The 26,322-nt window shown below is 36.3% G+C and overlaps 1 protein-coding gene across 2 annotated transcripts in view; it reads right to left on the reverse strand.

Moving 5' to 3' along the window:
- Positions 1 to 26,322, reverse strand: part of Tspan12 (tetraspanin 12) — a 59,377-nt gene that overhangs the window by 30,919 nt on the left and 2,136 nt on the right. For both annotated transcript variants that reach the window (XM_042696076.1, XM_042696077.1), the window contains exons 3-4: positions 17,105 to 17,187; positions 15,947 to 16,082 (exon numbers count right to left, since the gene is read on the reverse strand). In XM_042696076.1, coding sequence (XP_042552010.1) covers positions 15,947 to 16,082; positions 17,105 to 17,187 — 219 coding nt within the window. The remainder of the gene's footprint in view (positions 1 to 15,946; positions 16,083 to 17,104; positions 17,188 to 26,322) is intronic.

Consider the following 26,322-nt stretch of genomic DNA (forward strand, 5'->3'; position numbering starts at 1 on the left):
AGTGCTTCAGAAAATGAAATGTATGTTCTCTTGTACTAGTTGAGAAACACAATCTAGTATTGATTTTCTTCTCTTCCTCTACAAAGCCTTCATTCCCTGCAATGTGGCACCTTTTCTTCCAGGGCGTTGTTGGGGACCATTTTACTCTTCTCTCTCCCTCAGAGAACAAGGCTTTCCTCATCTGCTGAATTTTGGCCCTCAGTACCCTTGACTTTAAACCACATGGCTGCTTTCCCCACGAATCACCATCCTTGCTCAGCTGGGCCCTGGCTGGCAAGGTCTTGCTCTTAAACATCATTTTATTTTCAAGGCCTGTCACACAGCAGATATCCAATAAATGTCAGTGGAAATAATGATCAGTTTACCAAACTGAAAAGGCCAATTTCAACATTTCCTTGGGTTTCACTGCCTAATTTGAACCTTGAGTTACTTGTTAACATTTGACTCCTTTTGGTTTCTGCTTATGCATTTCTATTTCAAATCGTGCCTCTCTGTTTTATGTGTCTACTTTTGTAGGCTGTCATCTCATAATCCAATGTGCCTTGAAGCATTTGAGAGAATTTACACAGTTAAAAGAAAAGGAGTAATATGTACACGCTTTCCAGCTTCCCAGGACCTCACCACTAAGCATTTTAAACAAACGAGGAATGAGAAAATGTCTGTTTATACAAGGAAATTAGAATGTAATTATTTGCATTACCATTTTATTTGCTGTACAAAATTGTTCTGTACAAGGTTCCTTAAAATAGCTAAAGTCCTCTATTATGACTAAACTACAATTTGTGTTCTTCATAGCAGATTAACCTCAAAGCAGGTATTGATAAATATATATAAACATATTTACATATAAATATATAATATATACATATATACAAATATATCATAAGAAAATTTGAAAATAGTACACAGCCTTATAATAATGCAATTAATTATAGATTCTTCATTAGATCTTTCAAGCTTAGAATAAATTCTTTCAAAGATATTTTCTATTGGGCTAGGGAATAAAAACAATTAGCTAAAACAATGTACATCAAGTTACTTTGGTGACTTTTTATTCAAAAGCTATATAAATAGAAGAAATGGACCTTGAATTACATGAAGTTTCAGGGCTTCTGTATGGCAAAGGACATAGCTAGCAAGATCAATAGAAAGCCCACGGATTGGGAGAAGATCTTCACTAGCCATACAATGGACAAGGGTCTCATATCTAAAATATACTTGGAACTCAAAAAATTAAATCCCCCAACAACAAATCCTCAAAGAAACAACTGCCCAATAAATAAGTGAGCTAAAGACTTAAAGAGAAACTTCTCTGAAGAGGAAAGAAGGATGGCCAATAGACACAAGAAGAAATGCTCAACCTCCCTAGCCATAAAAGAAATGCAAATCAAAACAACATTGAGATACGACATCACCCCAGTTAGAATGGCAAAAATCAAGAACTCTAACAACAACAGATGCTGGAGGGGATGTGGATAGAAGGGAATCTTATTTCATTGCTGGTGGGAGTGTAAACTTGTTCAACCACTTTGGAAAGCAGTATGGAGGTTCCTGAAAAGACTTCACATAGAGCTCCCCTATGACCCAGCAATCCCACTTTTGGGCATTTACCCAAATGTTTACAAACAAGACCACACTAAAGCTACCAGCACAACTATGTTTATTGCAGCATTATTTACCATAGCTAAGATATGGAACCAACCCAGATACCCCTCAGTAGATGAATGGATCAAGAAAATGTGGTATATATACACAATGGAATTCTATGCCTCCATCAGAAAGAATGACATTGCCCCATTTGTTAGGAAATGGAAAGGCTTGGAAAAATTATATTAAGTGAAGTAAGCCAAACCCAAAGAAACATAGGTCCCATGGTTTCCCTTATTTGCAATATCTAGTATACGTATGAGTCAAGCGGAAAAAGTCAGATTATGTGATGTTAGGAAAATGAACCCTTAGATATGTATTTAAATGTTTTTTCTCTTTCATGCATTTGTTTCTAACGCATTTATAAGATTATTTCTTTGTTGCTTTGTATGTCCCTCCCCCACAGTATAACCCCTGCTTTCACTGTATTTGATGTCGGTATAATTTGTGGAGGAGATGGGGAAAAACAGGTCGTTTAAGGATACAGGTGGACCCGTTGCAAAAATGAGAAGTACAAGTTGTCATGTCGAAAATGAACTTTACAACTTTGGTGGAGGGCGGGGGGGGGGGGGGGGGGGGGGGGGAATTGGGTGGGGGCGGGGGGAGGCTGGGAAGGGATGTGAAGGGTAAACAAAGGAGGAGGCTGCAATGCTTGATAAGAAATGTACTCATTATCTTGCCCATGTAATTGTAACCCCTCTGTACAGTATGTTCACAAAAAATTTAAAAAGAAACAAAAAAAAAAAAAAGAAGAAATGAACCTTGACATAAAATAAATCTGTCTTCACATTCTGGCTACTTTACCTACTAGCTAGATGATCTTGGGGAAACCAAAAGCCTTAATTTTCTTATTTTACAAAATGAGAATATCAAAACTACTTTGTATTGTTGGGTTTAGGATTGAATAAGATGCAAAGTCGTGGTATTTTAGCCACTCCATAACTGGTAGCCATTAATAATCATATTATAGAACATGTTACAACATAGATTTCAGCAAGATGATTACCTTCAAGTACCTCACTTCTTTGCACACACTGTTTAAGTTATAGTTTTGAACAGATGTAATTATACAATTGGAGAACAAGAAGTCCAAAAGTCTTCTTCCTCCTGAAACCCTCAATGTCACCCACACAAAAGAGCATCTAATCCCAAGAGCTATTTGGTAAAACCTCTGTCCAGTGAGACTATAGCTGGTATTTATCAAAATGTCTGTATTAGAAAACTAAAGCAGAATGGGTGTATAAAGGGTGAGGGAGCGAACTTCCTTTAAAAACTAAAAGACTGAAATCAATGTGTTATTTTAAGCTAACTAGCATTGGCCACCAAATCCTAAGCATGGTTATGGTGACTAGCTTTTATCCATTGCAAGTATCTGAAAAGAAAGAGACATCCCTGGCACTCCACTTTCCCCTTTAAGCCCTTGGTGACTTGTGTGTAAATACATCCCCCAATAGAATGACATCTCACATCTGATGTAAAACTGCAGGTGTCAAAATTAATAGATGAGGGTTTATAAAGCATTTTCAGACATATAAACTTTAAAATATCTCCTATGTGCATTTTTTCAGGAAACTACTGGAAAATGAGATAATAAACAGAAAGACAATAACATGAAATCCAGGAAAAAGTATCAAGAATAAAGGGAGACAGAGGAAATGCCAGAATAGTAAAAGAACATCTTACGATGGCTACAGTTTAAACAACTTCAAATTGTAACAAGTCTAGAACATGAGAGAGCTGAAAAACAAAATCAATAAGATTCCAAATGTATTTTTAAAAGATTGTACCAGGGCTTGTACCAAGAGAAATAAAGGACTTTTTCTTAATTTGTTTCTTTTTTTCTTTTTCTGATGAATCTGTATTCTTTATGGTGAATTTATATATGGTGAACTCATGTGCATATCTGCAGGAGGGCGAAGGGAGGGCACAGAATTAGAGGAAAGGGCTGAAAAGTACAGCAGTGGAGCATACACTGGATATTGATGAAAATGAATTATGCAATTCATGGGTGGGGATGGGAGGAAAGTAAGGAGAGAGAAATGGGGGGGGGGGCCCACGGGTAATACAGCTATATGCCACCTCTAAAACAAGAATCATGTAAATTATTTGAAAAGAAGCTAAACAGAGTCATTGATTCCAAGAAAAACAACCTATTCTTCCAGGAAGAAAATGTAAGCCCAGAATTTTATCTGGCCACACTATGAAAAGATTTTTTTAATAGTCATTATTGTATCAATACTGATCTAAACAAAATTATGTTGAGGTGGGATAAGAAATATGGTCAGAGGGAGAGAGGAAAAGAAGCCATGCCTTCATATTTCACAGAAGTCAGTAGAGGGTGATTCAACTAAAACTGAGAGAATGAGAAGAGATACATAAATATGTGATTTCAAAACATGGAAATAAATTCCAAAGGAATCTACTCAGACAAAACTGATAGCAGTTGCCTTTGGGAATTGTAAATGGCAGGGTGAAGGACTGTTATATTTCATAAGAAGGCATTTAGCACTAAATTAACTCTTCAATTATGTGCAGGAAGCACTTTCCTAAGAGTACAAACAAGAATGAAAGCAAACCATAGCACCCCTTCAGCCTTGACACCAAAGGGAAAAGACTAAGTAAAGGTTTTTAAATATCTTTTACACAGAAAATATAATCCTAAGGGCTGAAAATCAAATAGACCTCAGGGTTACTGAAGTTAAAGTTGATGAGATGCAACTGAAAACTTTGTAAATGATAAGGTACTATATTCTTTTTGCTAAATATACTTTCATTAATTCAAAGTAGGAACTAGAGCTATAACAAAATACACAACAATGTCTATTTAAATTTGATTTATTGATTTAATCCTAAGTGGAAATTTGGGGTCTCTCCTGACACATTGTTTCTTAAAATCAGACATACATTCTACCTAAATGTGAATGAGTTGGATTATTTTCCAGCTCACTGCAGCCATTTCGGTTCATTTCAATCCCATTATAAAAGCATAGAATTCTGTGTCAAGGGCAATTCACTCTGTGACTGAAGCCTAGATTTATTTCTTGAGATGACATTTTCATGTACGTGCATAATCAAGTATATGTGTGTATGCATGCATAAAAGAAATGAAAGGCAAAAGTCAAGAGTATATATATTTTCAATATATAACATGTATATGTATATGTTTATGCAGCTATATGTACACGGATGTACATAAACATGTACATGCAGAAGTGATTCACTTATTATATGAGAGATTCATATATATTTATATAGTTTACTTCCTCCCCAATTATGAAGTTATAATTCTTTCCATTCTTTACAAAAGAGAAAATGGGAACTAGACCCAACTAATCCTTGATTGAGAGGCAACAGGTTACTAAGTATTTGCAGTACCCACTCTAGAGTTAGAGATGCTAGATTCAGATTGCAGTTCCACCACTTAGTTAGGAAGATCATTTAACCTCTCTGTATCTCCATGGCCCCAGCCATAAAAAAGAAATAACATAGTGCCAAGCTCATAATATAGTTGGAAAAATTTGATGAATCGATATATGAAAAACACAAAAGAATGGATACCATATAGCACAGATTACACTTGTAATATTGTTAGTAGTTTGGGTGCTGGTAAGCAATACTTCATGACCCAATTTCCTCAGACTGAATTTTCAGTACACATGCACATAAGTAACACGTCTACACATGAGCATGCAAAGCCCTTCTAGGCTTTATAATGGGGAAGAAAGTCCTAAAAGATCCTCTGTACCCATGTTTGACCTTTTCTACTTAGAGAATAATTTTAAAAATACATCAAAATTCTAAAGATGGCAAAACATCCTTTTTGTTCCCCTACCACCAACTGTGGCTGATGAAATGAGTAATAATGCTTTTAGTTACTTTGTCAAAATCCTTGACAAATTTCATCACACAAAAATCCCATCTTCTTTTCATTATATTCTTCAAACTAGTTTCTTTTTGACAGCAAAATTAATTTTGCTGTTACTTGAATTAAAATTTTTCATAATATGATGTAAAAACTAGATAAAGAATGAGTCCTCAGCAGTTCATTAAACTGAATATAGCTAAAAGCACTAATAAACGTAATTTCTCTCTTTCTATACATTTACCTGTTCACAGTTAACTGATCTCAGCAAACTTTTTAAGAAGGTAATAGTTGCTTTTGTAAACATTATTAAAGTAATTTTCCTATTTGTGCAAACCTGTTTCTTTCTCAAGTTTTATTTCTAATGTAGGCCAATCTGATGAAAACAAAAAAGCAATCTTTCCTAACAAAGCTAATCAATTTAATGAGTGTATAGAACCTGCTTAGTCATAGAAAGGCACAGGAAAAGAAAATTTTAATGACAAATGGCACTCTTAAAGGAAATATATTCTACCTTTTGAAAACACTGTTCCATTCCATTTCATTAGCAGAGGCCTCTGGGATATATATAATCTAAACTGATCAAAGAAACCCTATATCAAGTCACCGCCAATAGACAAGGCCGTTGTTTTTCTATATAAATGTCTTCTACGCGATCTGTTTTTCTACATAAATGCTAACTGAAATAGCATTTTTACAATAAGACAAAATTGTGGTGTTTTCCTTGAGTACATACCTACGTGTATTTTGTAAGCAAGTCAATAATTAAGTATTAGAGAACCTTGTCAGTAAGGATAGGTTTCACTGACAAAAAAGGGGGGAAAAAGTATACATACCATAAAAGTTATTTTGTCCTGCTACTCTTCTAATTTATAACTAAAAACTCAAGGGTTTGTTTCTTTTTTCACAAATGACATTCAACATGATTTAAAACCACCAGTGTCAGAATTGCTTATTTTGGGGAATTAACACAACCTGTGCTATACCTCCCTTCCACATAAAAACTATTTCAAATATAATATACTAGACATTTTACTATTTCAAAAACACAGACCCTTTTGACTTCTTTTACGTATTATATAACCAACACTTGTAATAAACAAAAAAGTTTGATTAAAGGTCTATGCTCACTAAATGATAAACAATAAACTCCAGTCTCCAACTTGTCAAATACTAAACTCTGCAAGTTTTCAGTGCTAAGTATCTTTATGACAGTTGTTTATTTTTCCTTTCTTGGTGATTGGAGGTTTAAAAATATTATATTACTTATAGTTAGTAAATAAGGGAATTGCAGTACCAAATATTTGTACAAGATAATGGAACAGCCACCCTTCTGTTAAGATTTTACAGGGTCTAAAATACTAACAAGAATATTTGTTGATTAAAATACATATACACATAGCCCCTGTTTAACCAATTCTCAAAGTAGTGTTACAGGCTTGGTACTATATGCAGGTCTATCATTTACCAAGTCTAATGTCTTTACAAAGTTTTTCAAGAAAAGGTAGCACTCAATGTCCTTTCTTTTAAGAATCATAAGTAGAACAAGACCAATCTAGTTTCAAGAACAGATCTACAGAATAGTTTTTGAAGAAATAGATTTAAGCTCAGGTAAGTTTGGGTCTGATGTGGTCCTTTGTTCACACTTAGTACTCGAATGAACATAAAAGACCATTTCTAAAGATATATCTTAACTTACGCCTTTTTCATTTTTTTCCTACACTAGTCAATGCTGAGCTAATTTCTTTATCAAAGGTGTTAATGAAAAATTCAAGTTAGCATTTGTATCACATACCGTTTTAACCGCCAGACAGAGAAACACATAATGCCAGGACCCGAGGGTCTGGCTGAGTGCTTCAAGTTCCTGAGGTCAGTGACCTCTATCATGAGAGGTAATGCATTAAGGGCAAGGCAATAAAACAGCTGGACAGGCAAGAGAGGTCACCCTGTAAGGGCTTCTGTTGCCTTGTCAGCTAAGTCTGCAGGCTCAGCCCCGTCTCAAAAGATTTACAGGCTGTTACTGGTGTCTGAAGAGGCTATCACTACAGATTATGAGGCTGTTCCTCAGAGTGTGAGACAGAGGTCCCCATGATCAGAACCTGTACATGAAAAAGCAACAACGAAGCCAGCCTGAAAAACAACCTAAGCCCCAGCCAAAATAATGGCAGACTCACTTCTGACCCAGACAACATATCTCACTCCATCTAAACTCAAGTCTAAACTCTTCCACGGGTTCATTATGGCAGACATTATTATGACACTTTCTAGAAGACAACAAAGTAGGAAAGTGGAAATTTTAAAATATGATTTTTGATTGGGCAAAAAAAGGAAATTCATACTTTAACATTTGCAAATAACTTCTACACCCATCCGGAACTCTGCGGATATATCTTCTTAATCACATTCTTTCCATCATGTTACTTTTATTAACTTATTTTTAACTTTAACTTATTTTTATATATTTTCCATTAATGAAACCCTTATTTGTTAAAGAACACTTAAGGACATAAGTTTATATTAATTCTGTAAATTGACTTATACAATTATCTACTACAAATTGAAAGCCTTGCTCATTTTTTATATAATAAGTTGATTCAATTAAATATACTTTCTTCTTGACCAAAAAAATGGATTTTTCTAAAAAAGAATTTATTGCTAAGAGAAAAGAGTAGCTTAAGAACAGCCTCTGGGATTGTTCCAACCTGATTCCCTTTTCTGTTTAATGTGTAAAGAAAAACAATAACATGTGAATAAAGACCAAATCATTATATCATCTAATTGTCAAAGCACACTCTAACAGACTAACAGACAGAACAGCATACGCTGAGCAGCATGAATTAGAAAACAATTTTAAGAGAACGCAGTGGAAGAGCATGGCCCTGAGTTCAGTCCTCAGCTTTACAGAAAAGACAAATGGAAGGAAGGAAGGAAGGAAGGAAGGAAGGAAGGAAGGAAGGAAGGAAGGAAGGAAGGAAGGAAGGAAGGAGGGAAGGGAAGGAAGGAGGGAGGAAGGGAGGGAAGAAAGGAGGGAAGGAAGGAAGGAAGGAAGGAAGGAAGGAAGGAAGGAAGGAAGGAAGGAAGGAAGGAAGGAAGGAAGGAAGGAAGGAAATGCACTTTCATCAAAACAAATATTTGAATAGATCAATACTAATAGTAAAAATCTTGAAGATCTGGGCTGGGAAGGTGGCTCAGTGGTAGAGCACTTGCCTTGCATGCATGAGGCCCTGGGTTCGATTCCTCAGCACCACATAAGCAAAAGGAGAAAAGCTGGAAGTGGCACTGTGGCTCAAGTGGTAGAGCGCTAGCCTTGAGCTGAAGAGCTAAGGGACAGCGCCCAGGCCCAGAGTTCAGGCCCCACGACCGGTCCCAAAAAAAAAAAAATATCTTGAAGATCTGACTTTATAACTAAACAAAGATTATCTGAACTATTCATTGTTCTCAGTGCTTCCTCCCTGCACTGACTTGCTCGCAAACAAATGATTAAAAGTTTTGACCATCCTCCCCTAACACTAATAAACCGTTACTGGAACTTTTTCTTGGTATAGGATAGAGTCTTTTTGTAGTCCAGACTAGCCTCCAATTGGTGATGTCCCAGCCTCAGCCTCCGCAGAGCCCAGGCATGTACCACTATGACCTGCTGTTCATAGAACTTCTTTGTTCCTCTGAGGCTGGAATATTGTTCAAGTTTACCTAAGAACTATTATTATACTCCTCCAACAAAGTCCCAGTTGCTGGCTTGACTCCTGAAGGGTATGTTAACCTAGCGCTAATTTCTGGGTGCCTAATATAGCTGGCTTGCTATAATTTTGCTATTAAATCTGAATTCATGACACTCAGATTAATAGTTTTAGTTATAATGGATGCCTTCATTCATAAATAAAGGTATATTGTGAGAATAAATGTCTCACATTTTCTCTTCTATCCTTAAAGATGGTTCTCCACACCTGAAGCCCCCATAGCCCCTTATTGTACAATCAAGTACAGGCAATTGAGCAAAAGGCCTAGAAGCAAGTAAAAACAAACACTGTTACCAAAGAGGTGAGCAGAAGAGAAGTGAAATCTCAACACACTCTGCTCTCAAAACTTGAACTACAGAACCACACATGGCATTCAAAACTGTCCATGACTGGGCCCAGCTCTCACAGCCAATGGCACAGCTATACCTGATACACATCCACCCTGTGGCAGACAGTGCCCTTCTCCAAGTCCACCATCAGCTTCTCCATGTGGTCACAATTGCTCCCTCCACTAGCCTTACCAGGCCTCAATAAGTACTCTGCTCTAAGCAAGGGCCACTGAAAGCCATTACCCTATCCCTGTTCACCGTCAAATCTTTGTTCCAACAATTCCTTATTATTTCGTTTTGCTCAATGCTCTCATAGTACAACATTGTTGTCCCTTAAAGTTCTTCCACAGTACATTTAAAAACAGAAATTCCACAATGAAGAGACTTAACGATAAAAGGCAAGTTTCTCACTGTCTTATTAGAAGTCACCTCCCTGTCTTCAAATCAGTGGTGTAACTCCTACACAAAAGCTGAAGTTTTAACATATTTCAAGAGCTGGTTTCCTGAGTCTTAAAACAATTCGCATGTCTACTTAATTAAAAATGGGTCTTAAATTGGCAAATATCGTGTAATAAAATTTCAAAAATGGGCCTTAAATTGGCAAGTATCACCTAATAAAATTTCATACCATTTTAAAGACTACGTTTCCAAACCATCTTCACAATTATAATCACTTTGAGGAAATTTTTTTGGCTTCCAAACTTTACAGTTTGTGAACAGAAATAATGACAATCTAAAGAAAATACAGGACTAGCCAATTATCTGACAAGGGAAAGATGTATAAAAGATGAGTTTTTAAAATAAAATTTCTAAAATTTATGTCATTTCATGAAAAGAGGCTCTTTAGATTTATCTTATGATTGAGTCATCAGTTGTATTAGATATTGCACATAAATTAAAAGTTAAACAAGATTTTTCCACACAGTTTCTCTGGAAGTTACTTGTCTCACTGAATAAATGATGTCATTCTCTCTCATCCTTTATCCTTGTTTGTTCTCACCTACATTGTTTGTTCTCAGCTACTTGTTGTAACTCCCTTACATTCAGAGGTAGTGCTATCGAGTCTTCCTGACAGCTCTGTAGTTTTTCAATGAAAGTCTACCACTTTATTTTTGCCAAAGAAATCCAGTAAAGAGAAAATATGGATGCAGTTGAGTAAGCATAGCATTGCACAAGGGCAAATTCAACTCCCAGTGGGACTGGCTGGACTAGTGACCATCATTCACAGGTAGAAAGATTTGGTCAACAGCATATGCTAACACAGCAACATCCCTTTTTCACAAACTAAAGGCAGTCCCAAATCAATGCATATAGGCTGATTTTTAATCATATCCCAAACATATCCAGGAAACCATAAATAGAAAGGAATAAAATCCACAGATAGATAATAGAAAGGTCAGAAATACAAAAACTGAAGCTGCTCATATGTCAAGCTGAAGTAAGAAAAAGGCCCAACAAACTTCCCAAATTCTGTCATAATCACAAACACTAAAATGAGGGAAGAGGTGACACTGTTCAAAAAGAAATATACTCAAATGTATCTGGCTTATGTAACTGTAATTCCTTTGTACATCACCTTTACAATAAAAATTAAAAACAGAAATAAAAACAAAAAACACTAAGGCTATGAATCTCATACGATTGTCCTGAGCCTCAGTCGCTGATATACTCTGATATACAGTCTGCTTATATACTTTGTGAGGGCAAATTAGAGAGAGATACCAGAATCCCTTAAACATAAATGGTCATGGAATTCAGTCACAGGTTGTTAGGCTTTCAAAATCTATAGTGTGAGTTCTAAGAGGGTAGTTGCACATCTATTTCCTCTTGCCCAAAAATGTAAATTATTTCACTCCAAATTGGAAACACCCAATGGCTCTCCATAGCTCAAGCAACAGCATCAGACTCACACAAAAAAAAGCTTCACAACAGAACTAATATTACCTTATTCTCACTGTATATACCCTGCATATACCCAGCCACACTGACCCCTATGTTTTTACTAAATTCACATTATCCTTCACTCCTCCATATTTGCACACATTCTTTTTGTCTTTAAGTCCTTTTCCTATCTCCTATCTCTTCCAGCAAGTCCTAATGCATTTTTAGTATTCACTTCAAATATAAGACTCTCACGTGAAAATTTTCTAGAAGTCTTCATCACTCTTGATTCTGAGTCTCCACAGTAATTTATTTATAAACATCTCATGTTATGCCTTGCTATTTTCTTTCTACTTTCCTCTTTCATCTTGGTCTCTCAAGTGTCTATCAGTGGCTGGTTACTTAATAAATGTACAAGGAGGGAAAAGAAAAGGAGAGTGGGAAGGAAGAAGGGAGGAAGGGAAAGAGAGCTGCTTGATTCTTTCACAACATTAGATAGAATGATAACCATAATCAATGTTTTAGAGTTCTTTATACAATAAAGACACTGAAAGATCATACTTTAAAATTTAAATATCTACTGAATGCTTGAGAATGACAAATGAAATACAGTTAAGTCTTGCAGAAACAATGCCAGTAGCTAATTAAATGTATTATAACAGTGGTGTGCAGTGAAATATGCAAGGCTTTGAACACAGACTACATTTGAATACTAATGTTACCAGCAGTGTGTCCTTACGCATGCTCCCTTTCTTCCTTTAAAAATGAGTCTAATGACATCTATTTGCCATGAATATTTTCTGAGGAAACAAAGGTTAAAACCTGGCTAGATGCTGAGTTTGATTCAGAAGTAAATTTATGAGGCTCTCAACCAAAACTATGAACAAAATAAGAACGACATTTAACTTAAGAGTTTAATTCCAACTTAATCACTTGTGACTTGCTGTGTAATTATAAAATTTGTAACTACATGACAGATATCCTTAAATAGAGAATCTGTAGAAAAATTAATTACTATTTAAAAATACCCTGGATTCACATTATGATTTAAAACAACAATACTACAGAGGAAATTTCTTCAAGGCTGTTGAGATATTTACTTCATTTCCATAAAGGAAATTATACAGATCTGCTCCAATCATTCTATAGGTTAAGAAAGCTTTAAAAATCCTGTCACAGGGGGGTTGGGCAAGGAGGGAAAGAGGGAGAAAAATGAGGGAGGGGGTAATGAATTCAACAAGAAATGTACTCACTACCTTATGTAACTGTAACCGTACATTACCTTGACAATAAAATTAAAATTTTAAAAAGAGGACCAAATAAAGAAAAAATCCTGCCACAAAATCAGTCATTATATGCAAATTACTTGCTAGTTACTTACGTTGAAAGAAATAATCTTCCCTTCCAAACCAATCTACCGGTATTAAGCATGTAAGGTACGTCTAATTTCTGTGGTTTGTTGCAGGTGAGGGTATTTTAGCATCACATTCTGATAAATTACAATCTCCTGATGGTGACATTCAGCTGATGTGAACACTGTAAGCTTGTCTACTCAATCTGTTTACATTCTTCCTGAGCAGGCACCTCTTCCTAATGTCTGCCTTAATAGCAAGGCAGAACTGCAATAACAGACGAGCTTCATTTAGTCTACTGCTAAAGCCTGGGAAAGTACCCATCAAAACCTTAAAACCAATTTCCATTTAGCTTCAATTTCTCTTTTAAAGAGAGAAGGAATTTCTGCTACTGAAATCACTTTGAAAATCATTGCCTATTTGAGTTCCTTTGCCCACTCATGTCTGGTCTATGTTCCATTATAACAAAAATTGTTAGAGGGTAGCAATGTTCAACACGAATACAGGATGTACACTTAACACTGAATTGCAGGTAAACAACAAATAAATATTTCTGTACATGTGAATCCTACACACCAGCACAGGATATACTCATATGAAGGCATGTATTGTTTATCTGAAGTTAAATACAGTGGGATATTCCATATCCTGTTGGGGAATCTTCAGGGAAGAGTGTTTTAACAATTTGCATCTATAAAATCTATAATTCAACAGAAGCATCAAATCCATATTCATCAAAAATATTTTCCAAAATGTAGCCTCTTAATTTGCAGAGAGATTTTATTACTACTATTTTTTTTCCAGTGGGAAGAGGGGGTTGAGGTAGGCAAGGACAGAATGGTGACAAAGATTTGAGGGTTTTTCTTTGTTTTGTTTTTCTGTTTCTTATTTATTTGGCAATACTAGGGTTTGACTGTAGAGCTTTACACTTTCACTTGTGCCACACACACACACACATATGGGATATACATAGAGACAGACAGACAGACAGATATGGATTCTTCAGGACTTTCTGGCCTGGCCAGTCTTAAAGCATGATCCTCCAGACATCAACCTCCTGGGTAGGTAGGATTGCTGACTTGAGCCACCAACAGCTGCTTAAAGATTTATTTTGGGGGGAAATTTCTCATTTTTTAAAAACCTAGATAGCTTCAGCAGCACCATAGCCGCTCAGGATCTTTTCTCATGGTCATTTAGGAGATAATACATTTCTCATAGACACCAATTTACTTTAAAAAAAACAACTTTCTCATATTAGCCTCGCATACAAATCTTACAACTGAAAGACTGAATATAGGGACATGGACATGGTAGATGAATACATTCTGCATGCTTAAATATTTACATATGAAATAAAAGTATAGAACTGCCTTTTTTAATTTAGCTAAAAGACTAAGAAAAAAACATTACAGTTGCCTTGCAAATATTTGCTAAACACCTAATGTCATGTCATATTTCTCATTAATTTATCCCCTATTAAATCATTCTTGAAAGGCTTTCTAACAGCCAAGCTCCTTCCTTATACCCTCACCAGATGTACTGGTCTCCTTACTCCTTAGTCTCCCTGCCCTGATTTCCTATCCATTACTGAACTTATTACAGCAATGGGCAAGGTAGAGGGCTTCTATTACCATGCTGTTTGTTGTATGGAAGTTTGCACCAGTCATTTTAAAAAAGGATATCTATAATGAACGCCTGTAGACTGGATCTCAAAGATGGCGACAAATCCACTAGAGACATCAGTAAAGTCCCATTAACCTTGGCAGTTGTGGTCTGAGATCTGAATTCCAGTTTCACTGTTTATTTCCAGTGTCCAAAGTCACTGGGAAAGGTACATATTAAATTAGGGCTTAAAGAGCTGGGATCTGTCACCGAAGATTGTGTCAGCTTGAAAATAATCAAATCTAAAATGTTTTATATGCTACAAGATTTGCAAGAATTTGAAGTCAGCAGTAAAAGAGTATAATAGCAAAAACTTTGTTCATATGCTGTTGAAACTGTACTACTGCAGCATGAATAGCAAAGCCTCTACTGCATAGCTTTGCAAATTCAAACAAGTCACTATTCTCTAGGTGCCTCATTTCCTCATTTATATTATCTGGCAGTAAAACTATCTCATTGGAATTGTAAAAACAAAGCTTCCTCCACTCTAGCTCAGCTTTTCTTGCACATGGTTGGCATTCTACTTCTTGAGCTATGCCTCTAGTCCAGAATTTTTCTAGTTAATTGAAGATGGAGTCTCTGATTTTTCTGCCTGAGCTGACTTCAAACCATGATCCTCTAGGCCTCAGCCTCCTGAGCGGCTAGATTATAGGCATGAAACACAGACTGATTACAACTGGTAGATAACTGGGAGTTGAGACTATATTTTTCAGCAAGGGAAGATCCGTGCTGCATTTAGATAGGGCCATGTCTACATTCTTGTCATGCATAGAGAAGCGATGCAATGAGAATAGAGAATGAATTGCCAAAGACAGTCAAAGGAAATGGAAGCTGTGGATGACAGCTATGGACATAGGGAACAGCAATGAACAAAAGGCTGTTTCATAACAAGAAAGCATCCAATAAGCAAAGTGTGTGTGTTGGGGGGCGGGGGGGGGGGGGGAGGTAATGACAATAACAGGGTATGGCTCATCATTCCCTATGTGACTCCTATCCACAAAACTATGTAAAGGCAGTGCCAAGATCACAATCTGTATCTGTTACCTTACCACCTGAATCTCCACATGAGATAAAACAGGATGGGTTGTTTTAAAAAGAAGAGAAAGAAAAACAGCTCCATTATGCTATCTCAGTGCTAGTCCAGAGGGGCCTTTCTGCGTAGTAATGAGATCTGACACTAAAAAGAACGTATGCTTTCAAATGAAAATGTCAACACGTAGCTGGAGTGAAATAATTAAACAGCATCCAGATTCCCCTACCTCATCATTTCAGTACAGCAAATAGTTGCACTGAAATTATCTACCACAGAAAGAAAGGCTCCCTTCTCAGAGAATGCTAAACAATTACCACAGATTAGAGTTACTGCTATCACAGTTCCCTAGCAGACCCCTACAGGATGTTGTGGACTGATAGGAAAAAAATACATTATCATTCCATCTTTTTAACTATAATAAAGAGAAGATATAAACAGCATACCCATGCAAGAAGCAATAGATTTCTTTTCACTGTTCCACAGTATCCCAACATCCCCACAATGATAAGGAAACAGCAAACGGCAATCATGACGGGGTGAACCACGGGGAAGTAAGTCAGGATGACCGCCTCCTCCACCCTGAGAGAAGAAAAATAATGTTATATTATAAATAAAATACAACTGAAATACAAAGATGCAATTGTGTGTTGTGATTCTTCATATGATTATCCCCCAAAGCTGGTAATCCTACTGCTATTTTTAATCACTATACTGTGATTTGTGTTTGTTTGCTTGTTTTCTTTAATCTTTGTTTTCACTTTGTTTTGACTTTATTTAAATGGTAGTACTCTTACTCGAACTTATTTAAAACATAAACTCTGAAGTCACTGCCTAGTAATTCACACAGGAGTCTTGACTATTTCCCACCTCTAAAGAATCATCTTTATTACCTAAATCTTGGACTCACTTTCCTTCTTCCTGACAACTAATTCTCTCCCAAAAGGTAAAGGACTGCCATCCGAAGGAAACTGATCTACATTTGACAGAAAGAAGGAAGTAAAGACATGACTTTTGCTAGAACCCTATGAAAAACACATTAACCAGAGCCAGCAATAACAATGATAACAGTGCTTAACCATTATTAAGTGATTTCCAGCTCTACTGTGTTAAGGACTTTACAGAAAGATATCTTTCTTAATCTTTACTACAATTCTGAGCAGTATATATAACCATCTGCACTCAGGGAGAAGGACAAATCATTTGTCTCAACTGACCTGAGAGGATCAACCCTTGACATTTGAGAAGAAAATGGCATTATGAGGTTTCATTTTCATTAGCTGAGGAATATGAAGTGAGAATTTTTTAAGGGAAAGTAGCTAAGCTGTTATTCACACATAAATACATTATGACTGACACACAGTTGGCAGGACAGGCAACTGGTGTGACCATACCCAGAAATGTCCATTTAAACATTCGGCCACCAGATGTACTCAAGACTCCATGAGAATGCTAGAAATGCTAGTATCTGCAGTGATACTGCAGAAAACAAACCTTCTACAGGATCTATAGGCGCATTACCCTATAAACAGCTGAGAACAAAAGTAATTTGAAACCAGTATCAGAGGAAACTGTAGAATTCAATCAATAACTCTACAGCCTACCTGGTTTCTGCAGTTAAAGTCAGAACATTATTCAGGTAGTCCCTCATCCAAGCTGAAACTGCCAGCACACTGATGGACATTAACTGTGGGGAGAAAAAAAAAGCCAACCACTTAGTAAGAATTTACTCATCACTATAGGACTAATGACTTAAAGTTTAAGATTTTTGTGAGATATTCTTTGTATGTTTTCCTAATTACTGCTTGCTAAGCACTGAAATCTGTTACTTTTATGGATATCTGCCATTCCCTTTAGTAGTAGCCAATAAAATAGATTGCCACAAAATCGTTTATAGAAAATAAACTATTCAAGAGCTGATTTTAGGTTTTGGATGGAAATCACCTCAGAAAAGACTACAAAAAAACTAGTTTATCAAACTTGTAAAAGGATCTTAAAACATGTTGCCATAGTTATCAATAAAATATAACTACTAAGCAATTAAAAACTGTCAAAAATTACAAAGGTTAACTTAAAATTACTTTTCTTGGCTAAATTCAAAGAATATGAACATTAAAATGCTGGCAATAATAAAAATAAATACAATTCTTTGAATAATAGCAAATGTTCTAAAATCCAAGGGGGAGAAGATAGTTAAGAATTCACGGTATACACCACAAAATGAAGAAAAGTAGAGAAGGGCTGGGTTGAATGGAGATCAGAATTGTGAGAGGATGAAACTGATCAAGATGAATTGTATTCATAAACTATGTTGTTAAGTGGCACTTCCTTTGTACAACTACTTAAAATAATAAAATATTTTAAAAGAAAAAACCTTAAGCAAAACTCAATTTTGGTAACATTTCTAGAATGTTGGACTCTGATTACTCAGAAACTGGGTACGAATCCCCCATTTATACTTAGTTTTCCTACATAAACTAAAGGGAGAAACAAAGAGTAAGCAAATCATTTTAGAGAAGGATTGGGTAAAAATTACACTATAGTACTACAGTTTAACAAAGCTCCTCTAAAATGATGGGATGTTAAACAAAGTTCTTCCATGCCTACCAAAGTTATCAAGTCGTTAATCTTACAACTCTGTAAACAAGAATCATCTAAGTTAAGCAGGCCTATACTGGGTCCACCCATTTTGGAATGGGGTTTGGGCATCACAAACCTCTAAAGGTGCCACAGATATTTCATAAGCCCACAGTTCAGAGGAAAATTAGGCCAGCTCTTGTTCTCATTTCTATTGAGAATAAAGAAAAGAAAGCAACCCTATTTAAAAGTTGCCAAGTGGCCTTACCACAGTGCATTAGCCATGTTTCTAGCTATGTAAATGATGCTTTAAAATCGGTTCAGCATGTAGATGCTAAATAACACCTGATTTTAGAGAACATGCCTGAATCACCTTGCCTAGACCTCCTTACTCCCCCATCATCCACCCTCTCACTGGGAGAAGTCTCACTAGGAAAAGTACCTCCCTAAGATGTACTTTTTGATTACAATCATCCCATCCAAGGGATGGACCTACCTTACCCAGCCCTTACACTCAGAACCACTATACACCTTACCTAATCACTCTAGGGCAAATTAATCAAACTAGACACTCCTAAAGTGGCCTACCCTGTCTTCCCATCCCTTCTCACAAAAGCCTAGCTCCTGACTCTCTTACCATCCCGTTTCTCCATCAGTTGCCTGTGGTCAATATAGTGCTTTTGGTTTTCTTCTATGTGGCTATGGATGGATCTTTAACTACTTGTTACGTTTTTCAGAAATATGATAGTCTACAGACATGCTATTTTACTTCACTATGTTAAATTATTTTTCAGCCATAAATAGCTCTCACTTTTCTGTTTTTTCTCTGTTACTCTTCAAAGCCATTCTTTTCTCCATCCTGCAATTTCTCAGTCAATAGTCAACATTATAGAGCTGAGTCAAGTATCAATTAGTTATCATAGTCATCATCGGTATACAATCTATTAGCACTGGTTAACACACATCTACTTACAAAAATAAGTTCATTTATTTTGAATCATACAATCTAAGTCATTTCTTGTTTGGTAGATTATTAAAGCCTTGAATTTGAAGTTATTCTTTCACTCAAAAACTCTCTATCACTTGTTCTTTTTCCAGTACTGTGTTAGATGCTTGAGATACACTGACGATAAGAAACAAAGACAACTTCTACCCTGTAATTAACTGAGGATAAAAATTAATCGGTTCATCAAAGATACAAATATGATACTCCACACTGTATACAAGTTGCTTTTTAACAACCTCTTTTGGAGTGTCTGGCCTACTTTACAGGGCCACAGGATTTAAGAGGCCTAGGATCTCTTCAGATCCTATCAAGTTAATTAAGAAGAGAGGAGATGAAAAGAAGATTACAATCAGAAAGAAGACCAAAAATCCCAGGGAATTAATATGTTGAAGGAAGATAAACTGACATATTATGATAACACAACAAGCAGGCAGAGTCAAATCTCAACCTTAGAAGCTTCCTAGAAGGGTTATGGTCTTGACTACAATGGCACCAACAAAGGGAACTAATAAATTTGGAATTCTAACACTATCCCTTTTCAGGTATATTACATTGTATGTCATTTAATCTTATTTTAGCCTGATTTTTTTCACCAATAAAGTGTTATAAAAAATAAACTGTAATTTTGGAAGGTTCATGTAATGAAAAAAGCCCCCTTAAATATCATCAGTTATTATCACAAGTTAACTTTGACCTAAGAGCTTTCTTCTAATCTTTCTCGATCAGTTTAAGAAACCAGACAACTCCTCCATCAGTTCCAAAGTGGAATCTTCAGATATCTGAAGGTCGATAGCACGTCAAAACCGTACTTAGCTCCAATCAACTCAAAACTTGAGCATCCCTCTCCCTGCATTTCCTAGGTCAGTAAATGGTACAATCAACCCTCAATCACAGAATTGGCAACTTGGCAGACAGCCTGAACTCTCCCTCTTCCGTAGCCCGATGTCTAATTAGTTCACAGTCCTTTGGATGGTTCCTGAGAAGCATCTGGAAAATTCCTCCCCCTTTCCTACTGCTCCATACTAAATCAGGCCCCTGTCCTCTCTTGCCAGGACATTACAATCACCTTAACAATAAATCTCTCCAGCTCACAGATTCCACAGCAAATTCCCCCCTTCAGTTACCTTGACAGCACAAAGATCAAGCAGTTCAACTCATAGCTGTCCTATATGACTGCCTCCTCTTATTTCCTCTTCCCCCCACTCCTTCATGGAGCAAAGTTGAAACGCTTCAACAGGTTACATAAGAAGGCCCACTGTCACCCTTTCCCCTATAACTTTAAAGCTGTTTCCTGCCAACTCCTTCCCATACTTGGACAATGGCAAAACTGCTTGCAAAAGGCAACATACACATCTCCCAATGCTTGCTTGTGTCTTCATTCACATATCCCTTCTGTCTGGAAAGCCACTGTGGCCAGCCTCCCTATCACCTTGAGCCGAACAGCTTCCACTTCTCTCAAGGACAGCCAAACACCAGTCGGAGAGGAAAGATGGTCTCCCAGATCTCTCCTTCCCCTCAACACTCTCTCTACAATCCTAGTAGAGCAGTCTTGCTGGTCTTTTCTATTTTTACCCATCCATCACACCCAGTCAAAGGCACAGGGGCCATTGCTCATCACACAAAAGAGCGGTAGGTTATAGAGCATAACACAGATTAAATGAAAGAATGATAAAATAATTAAATAAAGGGGAGATTGTTTCTAGTTGCTAGCCAGAGGAACAGAGATCATTAACAAAACCAGGAGATGCTTTACGAAGAACTAAGCTTTCTATCTATCTATCACTGCAAGTTTTCCAGTAGAGAGATGCTGGCAAAAGACAAAAGATTTACTGCTCAGGTTAGACGCTGGCTTAGGTCTTCTCAGAAGTTCTTTAAACTACAGACTTTGCATTTTATTCTCACTTCCTCTCCTCCACAAAAGCAGCCGCAAACACTGCAGCTGTGTAAGTAAAACATTAGTTAAAGTAAATAATATCAACACATAGGCTTATCCTAAGGTAAACAGGCAACCCTGAGAATAAACAGCTCTTTTTTTAGACATTAATCCCAGTCACTTCGAATGTCTAAAAACAGCTTCACCCTCAAAGTGTGATTTTATTCACTGAGGTTGACAAAATGGTAGTGGCTACTACAGCCTGTTGCAAGAAACCAATGTAAAATGAAATTGAGGAGCCTCAATAATCCTGATCTCATTAAAACAAGCTTCTACAATGCAGGCTCCTAAGTAGTAATGATCATTTTCCAGGTTAACTGCTTGCCATTATGAGTGTGATTATTATTTGTATTTAGTCTTTTTAATCACTGCAATACTGGTACACATTCCTAGGGTAAGTTCTAGTATTTCAAATGTGTATGCGATGTGTACTGATCAAGTCAGGGAAATCATTTTCCAGCTGGTAGGCACAACGTAGTTATTGTAAGTAACTAGGCTTATAGCCCCCACAGCATTCAAATCTCAATGAAGTATTTAGAAAACAATACAAATATTACTTTATAAAGAAATTCATAATATTTTTCTAAAAAGTATATTTGCCACATTCAGACTAACAAAATGCATAGGAAACACCAGCTCTCAATAAACACATAAAATGTGCTGCATTAGGGATATGGTCTGGTTTTGTTTGAATATAATTATGTAAAAGCAAGCTGTGAGGCAAGTTGTTTTCTAAATAAGAAATATATACATGTCTACATTGGCTAAATCTTCTTATAAAGTATAACCCTATAATTTCCACAAAATATTCAATAAACAATAAACAATATTTTGACCTGGTGATCACAACAACAAAAAAAGCTTTCAAAGTTTTCAACTGTCTATATATACTGTCTATACATATCACATGGCCACACAAAGTGAACGTAACACATTTCTTTTTAAGTATGTCTAAAACCTCCAGCATAAGCTTTTCTTTTATGTCAAATCTGTTAGCAAGACACAGAATGCCAGTGATATGAATCGACTTACACTCTGTTGCTAAAAAAAAAAAAAAAAAAGCACTTAGAGAATTCAAAGTTTTAGAACCTTTGTTTGCTCATCCTGAGAATGTACAAACTGGAGTTGCAGCTTTCCTTCTTTAAAACTTATTTATGTATGGAGACATAAGTGTAAAATAGATGTTTAATGACTAGAAGCTGACACACAATGTGAGTCCGGCTTCCTAACAACTATTCTTTCCCTTCCATCTGCTTCCTTCTGTTTGTTGTTGTTGTTGTTGTTGTTGTTTTTATGATCTGCTCTCACTCTCTGGGCTTTTCTTCTGCCAAAGGATGGCAAAAGCAAAGAGAGCATGCAAGGTAACTGTTACCAATGCTGATAAAGAATAGGCTATGTTAATGATAGCTGAAATGGGTACCATTTAAGCATGAACATGTATCAATTAAGCTGATTTAATCAGTAGCCACCCAGAGCTGTTCTAATGGTAGTTTTTATAAATCACCCCCCCCCACCCCATACTAAAACAACTATTCTTCCTACTCTCATCAGAAGAGGCTCACTTTAAGTCTCTGATGTTCTGGCATAATTAGTAGAGAAAAGCAGTCTCCTTCATGACAGATGTGGTGGTATATGTCTGTAATACCAGTACTCAAAAAGCTAAGGCATGAGGCTCTTAAATTTGAAGCAAGCCTGAGCTACATGGAGAGGCCTTCTCTCAAAAATCCAAAGGAAAGAGCTAACGGCATGGTTCAAAAACATACAGTATCTGCCAAGCCAGTCAAATCCGTAGCAAGAGAGGGGGGACCTCTTCCTTTCACTCTCAAAATGGTCCTAGTTTTAATGATAATGTGTATCAGCCTACTGGATTAAGGTAAAAGAAGGACAAGATGTCTCCTTCTAAACCGCAGTTTCTTTGCTCTCAGCTCCATTCCCCAGTGTCTGAGCTAGGAATCCCATCATGAACGGAGATGAATAAGGAATCTACTGCTCCAGGCCTCAGCAGGAACAGGATGGGCTCTAGAGAACTTTCCATATCTTCTCTTCAAATCCATTCCTATCAGCACTCAGTGGCTCATGTCTTTTCCAGTGGTAAAATGCTTGACAAAGTCAGCTTTGCCCTATAATCCACTTAACACTGCAGCAAGTATTGGCCAGCCACAGTGGCTTGCATCTATAATCCTAGCTACTCAGGAAGCAAGGTTCATGAGGACAGCGGTAGTAGGTCACCCTAAGTAAAATGTTAGTAAGACCTTATCTCAACAAAACAAGCCAGGCATAGCGGCATAGGTCTGTCAACCCAGCTAAGCAGGAGCCATACCTAGGAGGATCAACATTAAGGCTGGCCAGGAATAAACAGAACACCTTATTCTAAACATATGTAAAGCCTAAAAGGCTGGAGAAGTGGCTCAAGTGGTAAAGCTCCTGTTTTGTAAATGTAAGGCACTGAGTTTAATGCCCAATACCATCCAAAACAGATGGGGTGCATATGCTACATTGGTTTGTTCTGTTTATAATCCTGAGAGGTCTTAGAGCTCATACCAAAGCTTTGCTCTTGAAAGATAAATAGAGGCACAATGAAGCTTGGTTAGAGATGCTGAAAACTAATAATGAAGTTCAGTGGTACAGCATTTGTCTAGCATGCACTGGTCCTGGTATTTGATCACCAACACCAAACCAATGAATAAGAACTAACTCTAGGGGCTGGGTGTGTAGCTCAGCGGAAGAGCGCCTGTCTGGCAAGCACAAGGCCCTGAGTTCGGTCCTCAGCTCTGGAAAAAACAAAACAAAACTAACTCTAGAATTGGACTTCGACACACTCAATCTGAGTCTGCACTTTAAAGGGCTGCTCAGGTATTTCCATGCTCACTGCGGACTGAGAAGCCCAGTTCTGGAGAACTTGGAATGAGCAGGTGGACAGCTAATCCCTTCCTACTGAGAATGTTTACTTGGATTCTCCACTGCAAATAAATCCATCGCTGTTTCCAATGGTACAACTTTGATGGGAAATACAACTGGACTTTGAATCCTTCTGCTGTTGCTTGCTTACTAGCAAGGTATTGAACTTCAGTAAGTACCAGTTTCTTTAGCTAAGAAAGAAAGAATAAGAATTATACAGGACTGTTAGGGAGCTCAGAGATTAGAGTATGATAAGGAGGCCTGAGAATAGGACCAGCACAAGTCTGCAAACATTTTATTTGGAAATAAAATGAGATCTGCAAACACAACTTTAATAATATAAGATATTACCAGTTTTCCCAAAATTACCATAAAAATTTCACAGAATTTTAACAAAATCTCAGTATACATTTTAGTTGGATTAGAAAAAAATCTTAATGTCTATATGAAGAAATTTTAACTGAGACAAGAAATGTAGGTGCTATAAAAAGATCATACAAGAATGTATACAATCCTACAGAAAACATATTAAAAAGAATAGATAAAAATTTTCTTTAACTATTACAGAGAAGCATCTAGAATAAATAAAAATAAGAAAATGTAAGTGATAAGTATGAAGTGCTTAATGAAAATGAAGTATAAAATGACATATAAAGTATATATCTACATATATATTTTATATATAAATAAAAACATCAGTATATACATAAAATGCAATATACTGATGTTTTTAGTTATATATTGATATTTTCATTTTATTATATATATACATATTGGGATACACTGATGTTTTTATTTCCTAGTATATATTTATATACTCCCTGGATGAGATTATTGGATCAAAGGGATAATAGTGCTGATAGCAGTCACAGAAGAACTAACCATAACAGTGATCATTATTATCCTTATCCAGAACACAGTAGCAGTTTACTTTCTGAGGATCAACTTGAGTACAATCAAACTGAGGTAATCACGACTCCCATACTCCTATGACATCCACAGTACCTGCATGTCAGAGTTCTAAATCCTTTACATAAATGAATGCTAATTTTCACAACAGATCTTTAAAGACTAGGAAATTGAGATATTAAATATGCCTGGCAAACATAGCTATAACTACATCTTAGCTATTTCATATGCTAGTTATGTATGCTAGCTACTTTTGCTTTATTTTTGTTACCATTATATATCTTTAACAGCAATCTCACTCCTATGACTAGCCTAAAAGAAAAAAAGCAGCCAACAAAATGAAAAAAAATATGAATATGTATGCATGTGGGTGAGTATATTTGGACAGCTCTAACTCTGTATCTGCGTAAAACAAGTTGGAACACAGAGGAAGCATGCTAAGAAAGTAACCTGAATTGCTTCTTGGAGAGGATATAAAAACTGAAGAACACACATCCTCAGAAAGGTAGAACTAAGAAAATTCAAGTGTAGGATAACCACAAAGAAATGACATTATATGTTTTCTGGCCAGACAAAGAACCCTGTAAGAATTTAAGAGGTGTTTTTAGGAAAATTTCATTTCTCAGAGGAACATTACTTTTGTTAAATAGTTAAGTGTTTTTGCCTCTCACATATTACAGATTATTAAGAAAATTTCCAAATCTTTAGTTTTTATTGAACAACAACAAAAATATCTCAGTAATGGCAAGTTTCAAAAACAAGTAAGGCTACAGGTTAAAGCCCCCGCCTAGGAGAAGGAAAGCTATAGTCTGTTCCTGGCACCAACACCAACACCACCACAATATCTGACCTTTGACATATCATTTAACTTGCTCTTAATTTCCTTGCTCACAAAGAAAGGAAGTTCAGCCAGGCCATCTTTAGAGCTCTTTTTTGAGACAGAATGTGCTGATTCTATAATTAAAAAGCACAGTGTAAAAAAGTAAAAGCTAGTAGTACGTAAGAGTAATAATTATATATTTTAGGAGAGAATTTGGAATCTTAGTTCCTTATTGCAAGTATTCAAGTGAAGAAACCACTTTATAGTGTACATTATTATTAAAAAAACAAACAGCAATATCAATTAGTGATTATACACATCCAAATTGTAAGTCTAACTACTTAATGGTTTCATTTTCATGCTGAGGAATTCAAGTTGCTATTTTTGATATTGTTCTGATCACTGATTTATCCATTTCAGTGCCATTACATAGAGTCCTAGAGTCACAGGCACTGGAAAAGGCAACTCAGTATGAGACAACTGGCCAAATAAATAATCTGAACATTAAAATTTGCTGGCAGGAAAATCTGAATAGAAATTATTGATAGAACACACACACGAAATGGTAATAAAAAAAACTGCTTAAGCATGACAGCTTCCTGAAGTAACAAAGTTTCCATTTTATATTTCCATAATCTTTATAAATAATAATACAATCGTTATCAACACTTTATGAAAA

This window comes from Dipodomys spectabilis, unplaced genomic scaffold (assembly GCF_019054845.1).
Source record: "Dipodomys spectabilis isolate Male_0828 unplaced genomic scaffold, ASM1905484v1 ptg000197l, whole genome shotgun sequence".
Classification (NCBI taxonomy): domain Eukaryota; kingdom Metazoa; phylum Chordata; class Mammalia; order Rodentia; family Heteromyidae; genus Dipodomys; species Dipodomys spectabilis.